Raw genomic sequence first — 19,927 nt, 5'->3', positions numbered from 1 at the left:
TGTCCAAGATCAAGTGTCAGCAGTGTTGGCTTCTTCCAAGGGCTGTGAGGGAGAATCTGTTCCATACCCCTCTCCTGCCTTCTGGCCTTGGCCAGCAAGCCTTGGTTTGTAGATGTATCACTCCAGTCTCTGCCCGCATCTTCACATGGCCTTATTCCTTGTGTCTGTGACTTCACATGGCTGTCTTCCCTCTGTGTGTGTATCGGTGTCTCTTCCACTGTTCTTATCAAGAAACCAAGTCATATTGGATTAGGGTCCCACATTACTCCAGCATGACCTCATCTTAACTGATTGCATCTTTAAAAACCTTATTACCAAATGAGGTCAGAATCGGAGATCCTAGGGGAGAGGGCTTTTACGTACCCTTTTTGAGGGACACAATTCAACCCCAACAGTGTCCTCTCTGATCCCAATTTGGGGAAGTGGCGACCTGTGTTTCTGGTATGCTGATGTTTAGCACAATATAATGAAGAGAAGATAAATAATTAAATGGCAATTACAATACAGTGTGATGGGTGGTATGGAAGGGGGAGTACAGGGTGCTATCAAGGAGACAGAAAAGAAATGGGAGCTCTGCAGAGCAAATGACATCAATGCTGAGATGGATTAAAAGGACAAGTAAGAAGGAACTAGACAGGGAAGGAGGTAAGAAAACACTCCAAGTAAAGGGAAGAACATGTATGACGACCCAGAATTTTTTTTTTTTTTACGTCAAAAAGAGCTTGAGTCTAGATGTTCAAGATGGATATGGTTAGGTTTAAGGAACTTGCCCAAAATTTTACAATTAGTAAGTGGTTCTGCTAAGATTCAAAGTCTGACTTCAAGGCCCAGGCTCCTAAGCACTATCCTATAAGGGCAAGATACAAAATTACTTTTAAAATGGGTAAAAGGAATTATAAAAAATGCTATGGTGGCAAGGTTATGCATGATTTTTAAAGCTCTACTTTTTCTTTATATTTTATAATGGAAGATACATTTTATTTCATTAATAATTAATATAAAGAAATTGATTGAGAGATGGACAAGAAGAATGGGGACTACCCCAGCCTGGTACTCTTAATTTAATTGATCCATAAAGTAAGAATAAAGTTATTTTAGGGGAACAGGAGGAATGATGGGACCTTGGGAACAATGGAGAATCTCTGGAGTAGTCATTGTAAGAAGTTACTAGATAATAAAAAAAAGTGAATGAAAGAAGTAACAGGTAGTAATGTAGGCTCATTTGAAAATAGATTACAGCTAATTATCTTCCTATAGCTATAAATAGAGCAAAAATGTTCTGATGCAGCTATGATCATTTTATGTGGAAAATGTATAATATAAAACTCTGGCTATTCTAGTGTTATAGCAACATAAATAAATACATGTATATGTGCACAAGAACTGGAATGAGACAAGGAATAAAATAATTGATTTGTAAGGTCAAAGTACTGAAATATAGTCTGTAAACTTTTGTAGTTGAAATATAGTCTGCTCACTTTTCCTAGCACACATTCTTCTCCAGTTTGATGACTTTTTTCTGCTGCTATATAGCCCAAGAAAATACTCATGATGAAAGCATCAAAAGTGGCAGGAGCTAGGAAAATATCTAAGGACAAGTAATACATTTGGTATTCTAGACAGCAAATCTGATGGAGTCAGAAGTTTTATCAAGCCAAGATTTGCCCAAAGTGAGAGTATGTCAGTGACCGGCTCTAACCATACCAGGAATGAGCTTTGTGTTATATATAGTTTGCAGTAATGTACGGTATAGAATGATTATACCAATATCCTGAGGGTCCCCTTCATAATCTGTTGCTTTGGCTCTTCCCATTCTTCTTGTTTTCTCCCTTTTAGGTATGCCATCTCTATGGCCCGAAAAATTGGAGCAAGAGTGTATGCCCTTCCAGAAGACCTGGTTGAAGTGAACCCCAAAATGGTCATGACAGTGTTTGCTTGCCTCATGGGGAAAGGAATGAAGAGGGTGTAAGGCCCAGTGAAGTGGGGCTGGAGGTGGCACACCTGACTGCTCAGCACTAGATGCTCCTAGGAAGCACAGAGATGATTCAAGCCATTCCAAATTTTTCAACTTGGTGACATCATACAAGAGTCCAAAAAAGTGTGTATTTGTTCAGCCAGGTAGCCTCTCCTGTATTTAACAAAAAGTGCTTCATTCTTTGCAAAAGATCCAATTTCTTACAAATATTTTTTTACCATTGAATTTATTGCTTCTTTGAAAATCTAGAGAAAAAAAAAAAAGAACTTATTTTCCTGGTACCATTCCTGCTTCCTGCCATTAGTCAAGTATAGAAGCTGCAGTGTTATTAATTTTAATATAATCTTTCAACCAGTTTAATGTGGCTGCGTTTTTGTTTAAGGTGAGGATCAGCAGAGGGAATCATCAAACCAACCCCAAAACCTGTTTCTGGAGGCCAGCATTTGGTCTGTGACAAGCCTTTCTTTCTGTTCCCCTTCTCCTTCACTCTACCTCCCTGTGGCTTTGCTATCCACCCTCTCAGAACTGTGCCTTTTCTGTGACCCACCTCTGTAGGCCATGCCTACCTCTTGGCCATTTGGAGCATCTGACAAATCAGTCAGGCTACTAGAGTCCCAATAGTCTCCGGGAACCTGTAGAAGTAAGACTCATCATCAGAATTTTTCCTCAGAACTAGGGTCCCATTTGTTATCGGTTTTTAGTTTTCTTTTCAGCCAATAGAAAGCCCTCTGTTTTTAACCCTAGGATTTGTGCTCATACCAAATCTAACATTTTTATTTTTTGTTTTGTTTGGTTTGGTTTCTAACATCTTTAAAATATGCTCTTGGTTAGATCCAAGCAGTATGTAATTGAGCAGCAAACCACTAGGGGCCAGCATGAAGCCACAAAAAAGCATCTAGCCTTTGGTGCTGCCTCTCCATGTCCTAAGGCCTGCATGTTAGGCCTAGTTACCATGGTATGGCTAAATATCTGATGAGTGGGAACAATCCCGCTCTGCTTTAATTTGCTCTGAGATCTTAATGTATCTGATTGCTCAATGTTTACTTTTTTGGTACTGTAAAAGCTTTTTGCAACCTCCAAACTCCCAGGGGACAATATGTGCCAATGAACAGGGACCACAGCTTACCCCCCAACACCGACACACACACACATACACACACACACATCTACCCATACCTAGTCATATGTCAAACTAGATAAGAACTGGCTAAGTTGCTTTATAAAGACCTAATTTATTGGGTATTTAAAGAATTTCTAAATAAAACCAAAGGGACAGTGTGAATTTGAGCAAACCTAATAGATTATACAATTTTATGTAAAGCTACTGAAAGCTAAAAAACAACAGGAAATTGTGAACCAACACTAGACTTTCTCTATAGTGCTGAAAGGGCCCATCAATGAGTATCTTCTTTAGCAGTGGTATGTCATGGAACTTAGCTATTTTTCAAAGCAATTGAAATATCACCCCAAATCTGTTCCTTGGCAGTGGGCTCAGAAAGCCAATGTGTGGCTTCTGTGGCATCTGAATGCAAAGTGGTTGGTTTTATCTTACTCTGCACTTAATGTAGCCTCAGATGATTCTCTTCCATCTGCCTCCAGGAAGAATATTACCGCCTTAATTGAAAATGAAGCTAATGTTCAAAATCTCTCCAAATAAAATGTTCCTTATATTGCATGTCCTTTGATGGTTTTATTACTTATTCATTCATTCATTCATTCATTCAGCCAACACTCATTGAGTGCCTAATTGAGTGCCAGACACTGTGCAAAGTTTTGGGAATATACCTATAAATGAGACAGGCATTGCAGTCTGTTGATCAGGAAAGATGTTAAATAAACTGGCAGGTGCAATAAGTGATTAATAAGGGCAGGGTGAGACGAGCTTAGAGGAAACAGTCTAAGAAATATTTTGGTTGAAAACTGAAGAATAGGTTGGAGATAGTTTGACAAAGCAGAGGCTAATATTAGAGTAGAGACACAAATTCTCAGAAACACACTGAACCCAGTCGTGAACAAAAGCCATACTTGAATATTGATGCCACACAGCTTTTAGCATAATTTGAGAAGGAATCTTTTGGATTGGCAGTGTCAGGGGTCTCCTCCCTAGCCTGGCTGGGCCTAAATTTGGCAGGCTGAGGGAAGGGATGTTGCTGAGGTATTCTGCTGCAGTGGCTCCCTGCCAGGTGGGCTGCTATGACAGAAAAGCATGGTCACTTCCTTGCCAGGAGGCACCACACACCCACACAGCTTCTAGGAAGCTGGGCTTTTGTGCCTAAGCTGTGTGTCCTGGCTGCACTAGCAGCAGCTTTTTGGTGATGGCTCATTCCTGGCAAGAACATTCCTGCAGCTCTGCACTTCCCTACAAATAAAGGGGTTACAAATATTAACTGTTTTTTGTAAAAGATTGCACTGATAGGTTTCCTGAATGAGTTCTGGATAGCAGAATAAGTATTCTCAAGAAAGGAAAACCAAGACTCTCCTGAAGAATAAAAGGATAAAAGGAATGCAGCAATCTCAGCATGATCATTTTTCAAATTTAAAGTTTATTATTACATTTTAAATAGTCAGTCCAAGAGAAACCAAGATGGCAGCATAGGTAAACACCTGAACTTGCTGCCTCGCACAACTTCAAAACTACAACTAAAAGACAAAACTGACATCATCCAGAACTACAGGAAAGCTGGCTAAGTCTACAACTAGAAGGGAAGCGAAAAGTACACTGAGACTCAGAGGAGCTGCGGAAGTAAAGTGCAGAGGTATTGAGGCACGCGCGCACGGAGAGGGCTGGCAACTGAGTACACGCCTGGCTTTTTCAATCGGGAGGGAGACACAAGCTCCCAACTGCTCTGACCTGCAGTTCCAGGTGAGACTCTGGGGACCCAGACTTATAGGGGAGAAACTGGACTGCCTGGCAGCGGGCAAAACTCGAGGGTGGCTTACTCTCAGAGGTGCTTGCAGCAATTACTGTGGGACAATGAGACTCAGAAGCCTCTTAGGGCAGGGCTGATGGGAAGCCATTGCTGTTTGCTCCACCCCATCCAAACTGAGCACAGAGGCTTTTGCAAGTCTTGTCTCATAAGGGTGTCTCCAGCACAGAAGTTCTCCCAGCACAGCTGATCCTCACAGCCAATTGGCCTGGAGGTCAATTCCCCCAAGTGATACCAACAACAATCAAGGCTTAACTACAACAAGACTGTGCACACAGCCCACAAAGAGAGTCCACCTCAGGTAACTGGGGAGGCTGAGCCACTGGGCCCTATAGGACACCTAGCACAGAAAGCAACTCTATCAACTCAGGGAAGCAGCCAAAATGTGGAGACAAAGAAACAGGTCACAAATGAAAGAAATAGAGGAAAGGAAACTACTGGATATAGAGTTCAAAACCATGGTTATAAGGTTTTTCAAGAATTTTCTAGAAAAGGCCGATAAATTTAGTGAGACCCTTGAGGATATGAAAAAAGACCAACTAGAAATTAAGCATACACTGACTGAAATAAAAAATAATATACAGAGATCCAACAGCAGACTAGAGGATTGCAAAAATCAAGTCAAAGATTTGAAATACAAAGAAGCAAAAAACACCCAACCGGAAAAGCAAAAAGAAAAAAGAATCCAAAAATATGAAGATAGTGTAAGGAGCCTCTGGGACAACTTCAAGCATACCGACATCAGAATTATGGGGGTGCCAGAAGAAGAGAGAGAGCGAGATACTGAAAACCTATTTGAAGAAATAATGACTAAAAACTTCCCCCACCTGGTGAAAGAAATAATATAATATAAATACAAGTCCAGGAAGCGCAGAGAACCCCAAACAAAAGGAATCCAAAGAGGACCACACCAAGACACATCATAATTAAAATGCCAAGAGCAAAAGACAAAGAGAGAATATTAAAAGCAGCAAGAGAAAAACAGTTAGTTACCTACAAGGGAGTACCCATATGATTGTCAGCTGATTTCTCAACAGAAACTATGCAGGCCAGAAGGGAGTGGCAAGAAATATTCAAAGTGATGAACAGCCAGAACCTACAACCAAGATTACTCTAGCCAGCAAAGCTATCATTCAGAATTGAAGAGCAGATAAAGAGCTTCACAGATAAGAAAAAGCTAAAGGAGTTCATCACCACCAAACCAGTATTATATGACATGCTGAAAGGTATTCTTTAAGAAGAGGAAGAAGAAGAAGGAAAAGGTAAAGATAAAAATTATGAACAACAAATACATATCTATCAACAAGTGAATCTAAAAATCAATTGAATAAAAAATCTGATGAACAGAATAATCTGGTGAATATAATAGAATCAGGGGCATAGAAAGGGAGTGGACTGACAATCCTTGGGGGGAAAGGGGTGTCGGGGGTGCAGGAAGAGACTGGACAAAAATCACCTATGGATGAGGTCAGTGGGGGGGGGGCAGTAAGGGCAGAGACGGGATGTGAATCAGGTGGAGAGGAGCTATGGGGCGGGGGGAAAGGAACAACTGTAATAATCTGAACAATAAAGATTTTTTTAAATTTCTTTATTGATTAAGGTGTTAGATATGTGTCCTTCTTCCCCCATTACCCCACCATCCCCCTCACTCATGCCCTCACCCCCCCTGTTTTCTGTGTCCATTGGTTAGGCCCATATGCATGCATACAAGTCCTTTGGTTGATCTATCCCTCTTACCCCCACCCTCCCCTACCTTCCCTCTGAGGTTTGATGGTCTGATGTTTCTCTGTCTCTGGAACTATTTTTGTTCATCAGTTTATGTTGTTTATTATATTCCACAAATGAGTGAGATCATGTGATACTTATCTTTCTCTGACTGTCTTATTTCACTTAGCATAATGCTCTCCAGTTCCATCCATGTTGTTGCAAACAGTAAGAATTCCTTCTTTTTTAGTGCAGCATAGTATTCCATTGTGTAGATGTACCACAGTTTTTTAATCCACTCATCTGCTGATGGGCACTTAGGCTGTTTCCAAATCTTAGCTATGGTAAATTGTGCTGCTATGAACATAGGGGTGCATATATCCTTTCTGATTGATGTTTCTAATTTCTTGGGATATATTCCTAGAAGTGGTATTACTGGGTCAAATGGGAGTTCCATTTTTAGTTTTTTGAGGAAACTCCATACTGTTCTCCACAGTGGCTGCACCAATCTGCATTCCCACCAGCAGTGCACGAGGGTTCCTTTTTCTTCACATCCTTGCCAACATTTGTCATTTATTGATTTGTTGATGATACCATTCTGACAGGTGTGAGATGATACCGCATTATAGTTTTGATTTGCATCTCTCAGATAATTAGTGACTTTGAGCATGTTTTCATATGTCTCTTTGGCCTTCCTTCTGTCTTCTTTCAAAAAGTTTCTATTTAGGTCTGTTGCCCATTTCTTGATAGGATTGTTTATCTTCCTTTTGTTGAGTTGTATGAGTTCCCTGTAAATGTTGGAGATTAAACCCTTATCGGTGATAATATTGGCAAATATGTTCTCCGATGTAGTGGCCTTTCTTGTTGTTTTGTTGATGGTTTCTTTTGCTGTGCAAAAGCTTTTTATATTGATGTAGTCCCATTTGTTTATTTTCTCTATATTTTCCATTGCCCTAGACGCAGTATCAGTGAAGAAGTTCCTTCAGCATATGTCTGAGATTTTGCTGCCTGTGGATTCCTCTAGTATTTTTATGGTTTCCCATCTTATGTTTAAGTCCTTTATCCATTTTGAGTTTATTTTTGTGTATGGTGTAAGTTGGTGGTCTAGTTTCATTTTTTTGCATGTATCTGTCCAATTTTCCCAACACAATTTATTGAAGAGACTGTCTTGACTCCATTTTATGTTCATGCCACCTTTGTCGAATATTAATTGGGCATAGTGGTTTGGGTTGATGTCTAGGTTTTCTATTCTATTCCATTGGTCTATATGTCTGTTCTTGTGCCAGTACCAAGCTGTTTTGAGAACAGTGGCTTTGTAATATAGCTTGATATCTGATATTGAGATCCCACCTACTTTGTTCTTCTTTCTCAGGATTACTGCAGCTATTCGGGGTCTTTTTTTATTCCAGATGAATTTTTGGGGAGTTCGTTCTAGGTCTGTGAAATATGCCGTTGGTATTTTAATGGGGATTGCATTGAATCTATAGATTACTTTGGGTAGAATGGACATTTTGATGATGTTGATTCTACCAATCCATGAACACGGTATGTTCTTCCATCTATTTATATCTTCCTCTATCTCTTTTTTCAGTGTCCTGTAGTTTTTTGCATATAGGTCTTTTACCTCTTTAGTTAAGTTTATTCCTAGGTATCTTAATTTTTTTGGTGCGATGGAAAATGGGATTGCTTTTTTAGTCTCTCTTTCTGTAAGTTCACCATTGGTGTATAGAAATGCCATAGATTTCTTGGCGTTAATTTTGTATCCTGCTACATTGCCGAATTCATTTATTAAGTCTAATAATTTTTTGATGGATTCTCTAGGGTTTTCTATGTACAGTATCATGTCATCTGCGAATAAGGACAGTTTTACTTCTTCTTTTCCAATTTGGATGCCTTTTATTCCTTCTTCTTGTCTGAGGGCAATGGCTAGTACTTCCAGTACTATGTCGAACAGGAGTGGTGAGAGAGGGCATCCCTGTCTTGTTCCTGTTCTTAGGGGAAATGGTTTTAGTTTTTGTCCATTGAGTGTGATGCTGCTGTGGGTTTATCATATATGGCTTTTATGATGTTGAGGTATGATCCTTCTATTCCCACCTTGCTGAGAGTTTTTATCAAAAAAGGGTGTTGGATTTTGTCAAATGCTTTTTCTGCGTCAATTGATATGACTGTGATTTTTATCTTTCAATTTGTTTATGTGATGTATCATGTTTATTGATTTGTGGATATTGTACCATCCTTGCATCCCTGGTATAAATCCTACTTTGTCATGGTGTATGATATTTCTGATGTACTGCTGGATCCGATTTGCTAGAATTTTGTTGAGGATTTTGGCATCTATGTTCATGAGGGATATTGGTCTGTAATTCTCTTTCATTGTGTTATCTTTATCTGGTTTTGGTATTAGGGTGATGCTGGCTTCATAGAATGAGCTTGGAAGTGTTCCTTCCTCTTGAATTTTTTGGAATAGTCTGAGGAGGATAGGTTTTAGTTCTTTCTTGAATGTTCGGTATAACTCTCCTATGAAGCCATCTGGGCCTGGGCTTTTGTTTGTCGGAAGCTTTTTGATGACTGCTTTAATTTCTTCCATAGTTATTGGCCTATTGAGATTTTTAGAATCTTCCTGATTGAGTTTTGGAAGATTGTATTTTTCTAGGAATATGTCCATTTCCTCCAGGTTGTCTAGTTTGTTGGAATAGAGTTGTTCATAGTATTTTTTAATAATCCTTTGTATTTCTGTGGGGTCTGTTGTTATTTCGCCTCTATCATTTCTGATTTTGTTTATTTGAGTCCTCTCTCTTTGCTTCTTGGTGAGCCTGGCTAGAGGTTCATCAATCTTGCTTATCCTTTCAAAGAACCAGCTCTTGGTTTCATTGATCTTTTGTATTGTTGGTGGGTTTTTTTTGTTTGGTTGGTTTTTTTTTGGTCTCTATGTCATTTATTTCTGCTCTAACCTTTATTATCTTCTTCCTTCTGCTCACTCTGGGCTTTTCTTATTGCTCTCTTTCTAATTCTTTGAGTTGTAGCATTAGATGATTTACTACCATTTTTTCTTGTTTTTTGAGGTAGGCCTGGAGAGCTATAAACTTCCCTCTCAGGACTGCTTTCATTGTGTCCCATAGGTTTTGGATTGTTGTGTTTTTATTGTCATTAGTTTCCAGAATGTTTTTAATTTCCTCTTTGATCTCATTGGTAACCCAATCAATATTTAATAACATGCTATTCAGCTTCCAAGTGTTTGAGTGTTTTGGATTGTTTTTATTGTAGTTTATTTCTAATATTATGCCATTGTGGTCTGAGAAGATGGTTGGTATGATTTCAATCTTCTTGAATTTGGGGACACTTTGCTTGTGATCCAGTATGTGCTCTATTTTTTAAAATGTCCCATGTGCACTTGAGAAGAACGTATATTCCGTGGCTTTGGGGTGAAATGTTCTGAAGATGTCAATTAAGTCCATCTGATCTAGTGAGTCATTTAGGATTGTTGTTTCTTTGCTGATTTTTTGTCTAGAGGATTTATCAAGTGATGTCAGTGGTGTATTAAAGTCCCCTACTATGATTGTATTGTTGTTGATCTCTCTCTTGATATGTTCTAGGAGGTTTTTTATGTATTTGGGTGCTCCTGCATTGGGTGCATATATATTTACCAGGGTTATATCCTCTTGTTGTATCGATCCCTTTAGTATTATGAAGTGGCCTTCCTTATCTCTTGTTATGGCCTTCACTTTGAGGTCTGTTTTGTCAGATATAAGTATTGCTACCCCAACTTTTTTTTCATTTCCATTTGCCTAAAAGATATTTTTCCATCCCTTCACTTTTAGTCTGTGTGAGTCCCTTGTTCTGAGGTGGGTCTCTTATAGATACCATATATATGGGTCATGTTTTTTTATCTATTCAGCCACTCGATGTCTTTTGATTGGAGCATTTAGTCCATTTATGTTTAAAGTTATTATTGAAAGGTACTTGTTTGTAGCCATTTTTATTTTTTGAGGCTGTGTTCCTTCTTACCTTTTTGTTTCTTCTTTTTACAGCATTCCCTTTAGCATTTCATTGCTGGTTTGGTAGTGATAAACTCCCTTAGCCTTTTTTTGTCTGTGAAGCTCCTGATTTCCCCTTCAATTTTGATTGATAGTCTTGCTGGAGAGAGTATTCTTGGATTGAGTCCCTTGCTTTGCACCAGTTTGTATATCTCCTTCCATTCCCTTCTAGCTTGATGTGTTTCTGCTGAGAAATCATTTGATAATCTGATGGGGGATCCTTTGTAGGTAATTCTCTGTCTCTCTCTTGCAGCCTTTAAGATTCTCTCTTTGTCGATAACATTTGCCATTGTAGTTATGGTGTGTCTTGGTGTGGGTCTTTTGGGATTCATCTTGCTTGGGACTCTATGTACTTGAGTAACTTTTTTCTTCCCCATATCAGGGAAGTTTTCTGTCATTATTTCTTCAAATAAATTTTCTAATCCTTGCTGCTCTTCTTGTCCTTCTGGCAGCCCTATTATACATATGTTATTTCGTTTTGCATTATCCCAAAGCTCCCTTAGGCTGTCCTCCTGCTTTTTAATTTTTTTCTCCAGTTGCTGTTCAGATTGGGCTTTTTTCTGTACCTGATCTTCTAACTCGCTGATTTGGTCCTCTGCTTCTTCTAGTCTACTGTTGAAACCTTCCATGGTGTTTTTGATTGTAGCTATATCATTTTTCATTTCTTCCTGATTTTTGCATAGGTTGTTGATTTTCTCGTCCATCTAGTGTATGAACTGTATGGCCATTACTCTAAATTTTTTTTCTGTCATGTTGCATGCTTCCGTTTCACTTATTTTCTTACTTGGCGATTCCTTCTTTTCTTTCCTCTGGGGATTGCTTCGTTGTCTCCCCATTCTTACTATTACCAGCAGGCTCATATGTCGAGTTTCAGGAGCCTGGACTGTGTGCAGTGGGAGTTTTGCACCCCCCAAGTGTCACTGAAGAGCTCTGATACCAAGACGTGTGGTTTCTGTGGGTTGGTGGGAACCACGTTCGCCCTGAGTCAGAGTCACAGGCACTTAGTGTGGCCTCATGTGTGCACCTAGAATCAGGGACCCTGCCTGCGCCACGTTGAAACAGAGAACCCACTGGCGTGTGCCAAAAAGCAAAGTCCCCTATTGCGTGTCAGGAGTCAGAGGCTCCCTGTGTCAATGCCGAGAATCGAGTATCAGAGTCTCAGTTTCTTGGTGCTACCTCACACTGAGAATTAGGTCCCTCTGTGCATATGTGCCAAGAATTGGAGTCACTGGCTCTTAGTGTGAATGTACTGGGAATCAGGGATCTCAGGCGCACGTAATGAGGAATGGAGTCTAGTCACTGGTGCTCAATGCTGCCTCTTGTGTGGAGATTCAGGGACCCCGATCTGCCTGGGAGACCAGGTTGCTCAGTCACACTGTGTTGGCAGGAGGTCCACTTCTGCCCTGTGGTAAATAGCCTTCTGTGTGTGCTTGCCTTGAGTCAAAGTCAGGTGGCTCTACCCCTTAGTGTGGGTGTGGGGTCTGGTCACGCAGGTGTGCACTGTGGAAAACAAACTCCCTGTGTCCATGTACCTAGGCTTAAATTCAGTGCTGCCTTCCTGTGTGGGCACAGGTCTGGTCGTGGGGAACAAACTTCCCGAGACCGCACATCCAGGTTCAAATCACCGCAGCCTCTCTGCTAAGGTGCAGGGTCTGGTCATGGGAAACAAACTCCCTGGGTTTTCACCCCCCAGGCTCAAATTCAGTGCTGTCTCCCTGTGTGGGCACAGGATCTGGTCACAGAAGACAATCTCCCCAAGGTTGTGCACCTATGCTCAAATTCAGGACTGCCTTCCTGTCTGGGTGTGGAGATGAGTAGCAGGAAACAAATTCCCTGAGTTCACAAGTCCGGGCTCAAGTTCAGCGCTGTCTCCCTGCCCTGTGTGGGTGCGAGATCTGGTCGCAGAAGACCACCTCCCTTGGGGTGAGTGGCTAGGCTTGAATTCTGCTCAGTCTCCCTGCCTAGGCACGGAGACTAGTCGCGGGAAACAAACTCCCTATGTCTGACACCAAGGCTCAAAGTCAGGCAGAGTCCCCACTGCTTTGTGTGTGCAGAAAGCCTTATTGTGCAGCTGGGGTCTGGTAGTTTCTATCTCGCTGCCACAGGGGCAGCAAGGGAGGGGGATTGGCTTTGTGACTCACAGAAATCTGAGGCTGAGTGCCTGGAGTCCTGGTGTCCCTGGGTCTGCAGCTGTGGTGGCAGGTCTTCTACCAGAGCAGCTGTAGGGTCCTGGTTTGCTTCTGAGACCAGACTGGGTGGTGACGAGGCTAGGATCCTAGTCTCAAGCAGTTCTGTTCTTCAAGATGGCATGGTTTCTGTGCTGCCGGTGTCCTCCCCGGAGTGTTTGTGGCGGCCACAGGGTTTTGCCATCTAAGACTGCCCGGATTGGCAGCCCCCTGGAAGAACTGCAGGGTCTAACTGTCCCTATTTCACTCACACACACACCCACACACGTCCACACACCTCTATCGCTCCCTCGCTCTCTCACACACTCTCCCTCCCTACCTTCCTGCTGGTCGCCATCTTGCCTCCTCCCAATTTGTACTTCCAACAATAAAGATTTTTAAAAAATAAAATAAAATAAAAATAAATAATAAAAAATAAATAAATAGTCAGTCCAAGTATGTCATCAAAAATTAAATTTGTACCAAAGGTCTACAATGAAAAGTAGGCCACCTTCCCAACCCCATGTCTAGTGGTGTGCTTTGAAGCCAATTTTGTAAGCCTGTTGTTAAACCATTGTTTGCTTGAAATTGCCCATGATGGGGGTAGTTATACCACAGATATAATCAAACTCTATAAATAGGAGGTTTTTTTAAATCTCCAGAGAGTTAGCTTATCAACCCACCAGTATCTCTGTCCTGTTCCTCCAGTTTCCCTCCTAGTCAACAACTATTGTTACCACTTCTTTTGTATCCTCCTAGAAATATTCTCTGCACATTATTTATACATGCACACCTTTTTCAATTACAAACTATATTACAAACTTACTTATTACACATCATTCTGCATCTCACTTTTTTCACTTATTGTATGTTGGAGACTGTGCCATATTGGTACATGTCAATCTGCCTCAGTCTTTTCAACAGATGCTTAGTAGTCCTAGTGGCTCATAAAGAGATATTTAAGCTTTGCCTAAGTGCATAATAGTTTAAATAGTTTGCCTTAGCACATAAAGCCACAATAATATTATACCCACTTCTTGTGCACACAATGTTAATTTTAACTTGATAGGTACTTATAAAGTTTCTACTCTAGTAAAGGTATTGAACATTGGACAGCAAAACATAGAAACATAGATTCTCCTCTTAAGTTTCCTCAAGTTATTTGACAAAGAACCGTGAATTGAGATGGCCCTTCAAGCTGATTCCAACTTCTCCACTTTATGTCTAAGGAGGCATGTTAATCCGGCAAGGAGATAATGTGCACGTGTGCATGCATACACACAAAACATAATAAAAAGCAGAATGTGATAAATGCTATAACCAAGTTGTAAATAAAGTTTGGGAGTTCGTGGAAAATTAGCTCTGATTTGCAGGAGTTCTAACCTTTGGTCACGTAGGTTACTAGTCAATGCTGGCAGTGTTCTCTTAGTGAACTTGGAATTGTTTTGCCCAGCACATCCCTGCCAACCTCATGATCCAGAGACCAGAGCAGATGCTCAGAACAAGTTAGCAGCCCAGACTGATTCTCTTGCAAAATCTAGTCACTGATGGTTTCCTAATAAAATTCCAGTAACTAAACTCTCAGCTGCCAAAGGCTGCTCTTTACTCAGTGTTCTTTCCCTTCATTTCTGACAGTTCACCAATTGAGTCTGCATGGGTGACAGAAAAAAAAATCGTGTAAATATTTTCTCATGTCTAAAGTCTACATGTATTTAATAACTCACCGTATGTGAAGCACAAAAACATAGTCTAGTAAATATTTACTATCTCACCATTAACTCAGCAAAATGGCAGTAACATTTATTTTATCGTGTTTGTCAAAATTGAGGAGTTCCATCTATACAAGTATTTTGGTTAATATAGAGCTATCATACATCAAGAGAATTAGAATGAGACAATGGGGTGCCAGTGACCCAGGCAGAGCTGAGGCATTTGAAAGAGAAGAAGTGCCCACCCATCCCTCCTATAAGCTATGGGCACCATCCCCAATATGAGACTGTTTAAACCATCCTGACCAGGATCGGAATACTCCTACAGAACCAGCCCAAAGAGGACATACAGGTGGCCAATAGACTTATGTAAAAATGTTCAATGTCACTAAACATCTGAGAGATGCAAATTAAAATGACAATGAGGTATCACCTCACACGTGCCAGAATAGCTACCATCAATAAATCAGTAAACAACAACTGCTGGCAAGGATGTAGAGAAAAGGGAACCCTAGTACACTGCTGTTGGGAATACAGACTGGTACAGACACTGTGGAAAACAGTATGGAGTTCTCTTCAAAATTAAAAATTGAATTGCCTTTTGACCCTGCCATCCCACTTTAGGGAATAAATCCTAAGAAAACTGAAACACCAATCAGAAAGAATATATGCACCCCTATGTTTATAGCAACATTATTTACAATAACTAAGATCTGGGAACAGCCCATGTGCCCATCAGTAGATGAGTGGATAAAAATGCTATGGCACATTCACACAATGGCATACTATGCATCTGTTAAAAGGAAGGATCTCTTACTCTTTGAGACAGTATGGAGGGACCTGGAGAGTATTATGCTACATGAAATAAGCCAGGCAGAGAAAGACAAGTGTCTCAGGATCTCACTTATATGTGAAATTGGCAAAGTAAGTCTAGAGGCATGGAACAGACTGACAGATCTCAGAGGGGTGGGTTGTGGGGAAGACAGAAGAGATCAACCAAAGAACTTATATGTATACTAGAGGCCCGGTGCACAAAATTCGTGCACGGGGGGAGGTCCCCTCAGCCCAGCCTGCACCCTCTCCAATCTGGGACCCCTTGGGGGATGTCTGACTGCTGGTCTAAGCCCAATCCCAGGGATAGGGCCTAAACCAGCAGTCAATCAGGCCTAAAATGGCAGTCAGACATCCCTCTCACAATCCTGGATTTCTGGCTCCTAATCGCTCACCTGCCTGCCTGCCTGGTCACCCCTAACTGCCCCCCCCCCCTGCTGGCCTGGTTGCCCCACGCAGCCTGCTGTTCAGTCCTTTGGTTGTCCCTCACTAACCCCCCTGCCAGCCTGGTTGTACCCATCTTGTGAGGGCATGGGGGTCAATTTGCATATTACCTCTTTTTTTACATAGGATATGTATAACCCATGGACACAGACAATAGTGTAGCGAAGTTCTATGGTGGAGCCAGGGCTGGGTGGAGGGGGGAATTGGGGGTAAAATAGGAGACATATGTAATACTATCAATAATGAAAAATGAACTTTAAAAACAGAGGATTAGAATGCATGCACATACTTAATTCTGAAGCTATGTGTAACCTAACATGAAAGTTGATGACTCAGTAGTCATTTCTGGACTTGGCTGTCCCATGAGTCCACTGTTACTAGTCCCAAATGTTTAAACTTCCTTGCTCTAAGTGTGGTTCTCAGACCAGAAGCACCTTGAGGCTGATTTGAAATGAAATCTCAGCCCCCACCCCAGTCCTACTAAATCAGAACCTGCATTTCAATAAGATCCCCAATTAATTTGTATGCACATTAAAGTTTGAAAAACACTGTCCTAAAAGAATAGAAGTTGTCTTAAAAGATCTTCAGTTGATAGTTACATTAATTAGCTGTAAATTAAATTGCACTTTCTCAATTACACTAGACTTAAGAGATTAAATAACTTTTCCCTGTTTTACCATCCTCAATATTCGTTTGAAATAGAGTGGCTCTCCTTCCATTTGGGTGCACCCAGCCTTGCCCTTTGCTATCTCCCTCCCCCTTAGTCCCTCTCTTCCTGGTAGCACCCATTCCCAGGAAGTGCTACATCTTCCTGGTCCTGCTGGGTACAATTAAGGTGTTTCTTAGCACAACTTTCTCTTGCTGGCTGCCTAGGACAACCACTTTAATGCATCTGACCCAGTGCCATATCACTTAAGTCTTCCCTCCTATTCTTTCACTACCTACATCAAAACTACTGGCTTCTACTCCCACAGTCTCTGGAGCAATCTCTCTATGACTTCCAGTGACAGCTAGGAAACTTAGTAAACCAAAATGTCCCAGAGCTTGGGGTTCATGGCCCTCTAGTGTCTATTCTTTTCTGCCCCAAAGCATGCACTTCGCAATGATTTTCTGGGAGTGCAACTTGATCATTGTTATCTTTGCAAATTCCCTAATGGCAAAGAGAGAAAGAGGAGAGTGTTTTCCAAGTGAACAACTCTAATATTCAAAGGTCCAGAGGATGGAAGAAGTTTGTTATATTTGAGGAACTGAAACAACTAGTATGACTGATGGGGAGTGAGAAGTGTCATATGAGAAACAGGTGAACTAGTGAAAGGTTTGAGTGATTCTCAGATGTTAGGGTGCCTAGGAATCACTGGGGAACTTGTTAAAATACAAAATTTCCTGATTCCCTCTTGAGACTCAATGTCTATAGGTCTTGTGTGCTCAAGAATTTCTACAAACACCCTAAGTGATTCTGTGACTCACAGACCACCCTTAGAGAACCACTGGTCCTGACCAGCTGTTCTAGATACTGGCTGCACATTGGAATAATCTCAGGAGCTTTAAAAAATGCTGATGCCTATACTCCTCCCTCTTGATTCTGTTATAATTGATCTGATGTCCACCAGGGCAGCTGGATATTTAGGATCCCCAAATGACTCTAATATGCAGTCAAATTTGAGAACAATTGCCTATGGACTGGAGTGCTCTTCAAGGGGCAGGGCTGGGCGGAGCATCTTTAAAAGTGGAGAGACTAATAAAAGTGAGTGGTGATTTACAAAAGGGAAATGAAGGGATGGAAGTTTCCAAACACAAACCTTGCTTTCTTCACAATGTAACTATCTAGTCAACACACATTTGCCTGCCTGGGTGCCAAGTAACCCACTTCATGCCCCAAGTCTCAGGCTCCATCTTAGAAGCCAAAGCAAGAGAATCAGAACCTGGGACAGCGTTTTCTGCCCTCAAGCTTCAAATTCCCCTCCTCAGTAGCTTCTGAGATACCATCATCCTTCTCAGAGAGAAAAACATAAGGAGGCCAGATATGCCAGACCTTTGTGCAAATTATAACACTGCTTCACTCTTCATGAATAACCATGAGAGATAATGTTTGGAGGGGAAATCATGTATAATTATGTGTCTTTGGAACCTCCCAAGATTATGCAGCTTTAATGGCTGAATGGTTTTTAAAGAAAAACTTGTAAATTGAGCTGCACCTAACTAAACTCATAATAAAATATCATTAAATGAATTGCCTCTCTCAGTGCTTACCTAACAATAAGCCCGCACTGCATGTCCAAGTCAGGCCAGCCAAGATGGCAATGGCATTGGCCCTTATCCTTGAGCCCCTCCATTTGAGAGAAAGGCAAAGCAGAGAACTCCTCAGAGGGGAGGTTATCTTCTCAGGCAGTCTTATAAAAGGCTCTTGAAGAAACACTTGCCATATTGTTTTTGCCACCTAATACTCCAAGTTGTCTGGAGAACAAATGTACAAATTATCTGAGTTCCAGGTGGCATAATTCAATCAGATAGATCTCCAGGCCTTCTGGGGCACAGATTCATCACCTACCTCTCTGGGAGCAGCAGAGAAAGAGGTCCAGCTGTCTCCATAGTCACAGTGAGCTGGATAAGGCTCCAGGCACAGAATACGTTGCCCACCAGCTCCCTCCCAGGATTATCTTTTTAATGTACTGGTAAATGGGACACTGAGCACCTGTTTTGTCAGTTTCAAATGTTATATCACTGAATTCTCACAACAGTCCTCAGAGGTAGTTTTTAATCCATTTTGAGTTAATTCTTGTATATGCTGTAAGAAGATGGTCTGGTTTCATTGTTTTGCATCTATCTTCCCAGTTTTCCCAACACCATTTATTGAAGAGACTGTCTTTATCCCATTGTATATTCTTGCTTCCTTTATTATAGACTAGTGGCCCAGTGCACGAAATTCGTGCATGGGGCGAGGGGCGGGGTATCCCTCAGCCCAGCCTGCACCTTCTCCAATCTGGCACCCTTAGAGGATGTCCAACTGCTGGTTTACAGGGATCAGGCCTAAACCGGTAGTCGGACATCCCTCTCGCAATCCAAGACTGCTGGCTCCTAACCGCTCACCTTCCTGCCTGCCTGATTGCCCCTAACCACTCTGCCTGCCAGCCTGCTCACCCCCAACTGCCCCCCTGCTGGCCTGCTCACTCCAAACTGCCCCCCCACTGTCCTGCTCACCCCCAACTGGCCCCCCTGCTGGTCTGTTCACCCCCAACTGCCCCCCCCCCCACCAGCCTGATCACCCACAACTGCCATCCCATTCTGGCCTGATCACCCACAACTGCCCTCCCCTCTTGGCCTCTAACCGCCTCTACCTCGGCCCCGCCACCATGGCTTTGTCCAGAAGAACGTCCAGAAGGTCTCCTGGAAGATCTCCCAGTCTAATTAGCATATTACCCTTTTATTAGTATATATAGAGGCCTGGTGCACAGGTGGGGGCCAGCTGGTTTGCCCTGAAGGGTGTCCCAGATTGGGGTGGGGATTCCCTTGGGGAGTGGGGTGACCTGGGCGAGGGGCCTGTGGTGGTTTGCAGGCTGGCCACACCCCCATGGGGTGAGGGTCCCCACTGGGGGGGCGTGGCCAGCCTGTGTGAGGGGCTGAGGACTGTTTTCAAACTGACCACACCCCGTTCAGGGTGGAAGTTCCCGCTGGGGTGCCTGGCCAGTCTGGGTGAGGGGCTGATGGCTGTTTGAAGGCTGGCCAAGCCTCCCAGCGGGGACCCTCACCCCATGGAGGTGTGGCCAGCCTGAGTGAGGGGCTGAGGGCTGTTTTCAGGCTGGCCACACCCCCTTCAGGGTGGGGGTCCTCACTGGGGTGCCTGGCCAGCCTGGGTGAGGGGCTTATGGCTCTTTGCAGGCTGGCCATGCCCCCTGGTGACCCAGGCCCCCAACCACTCCTTGAGCAGAGTCCAGGGCCACCTGGAAGCCTGGGTTGCCCCTGGTGACCCAGGCCCCCAGCCACTCCTTCAGGGGCAGCGAGCACAGGCGGAAAGCTTGGCTTCCTCCATCTCCAGGGGCAACCCAAGCCTCCTGCTCGCTCCAGCTCTGAGGCCACTGCCATCTTTGTTGGGTTAATTTGCATACTCACTCCTGATTGGCTGGTGGGCGTAGCTGAGGGA

The 19,927-nt window shown here is 42.5% G+C and overlaps 1 protein-coding gene across 2 annotated transcripts in view; it reads left to right on the top strand.

Moving 5' to 3' along the window:
- LCP1 (lymphocyte cytosolic protein 1) overlaps positions 1-3,654 on the top strand; it is a 65,015-nt gene extending 61,361 nt beyond the window's left edge. For both annotated transcript variants that reach the window (XM_080660554.1, XM_080660555.1), the window contains one exon: positions 1,837-3,654. In XM_080660554.1, coding sequence (XP_080516680.1) covers positions 1,837-1,969 — 133 coding nt within the window. In that variant the 3' untranslated portion in view covers positions 1,970-3,654. The remainder of the gene's footprint in view (positions 1-1,836) is intronic.
- The last annotated feature ends 16,273 nt before the right edge of the window (positions 3,655-19,927 follow it).

The sequence above is a fragment of the Plecotus auritus genome (assembly GCF_963455305.1).
Source record: "Plecotus auritus genome assembly, chromosome: 3".
Taxonomy (NCBI): domain Eukaryota; kingdom Metazoa; phylum Chordata; class Mammalia; order Chiroptera; family Vespertilionidae; genus Plecotus; species Plecotus auritus.
This window is presented reverse-complemented; position numbering and strand designations above follow the sequence as displayed.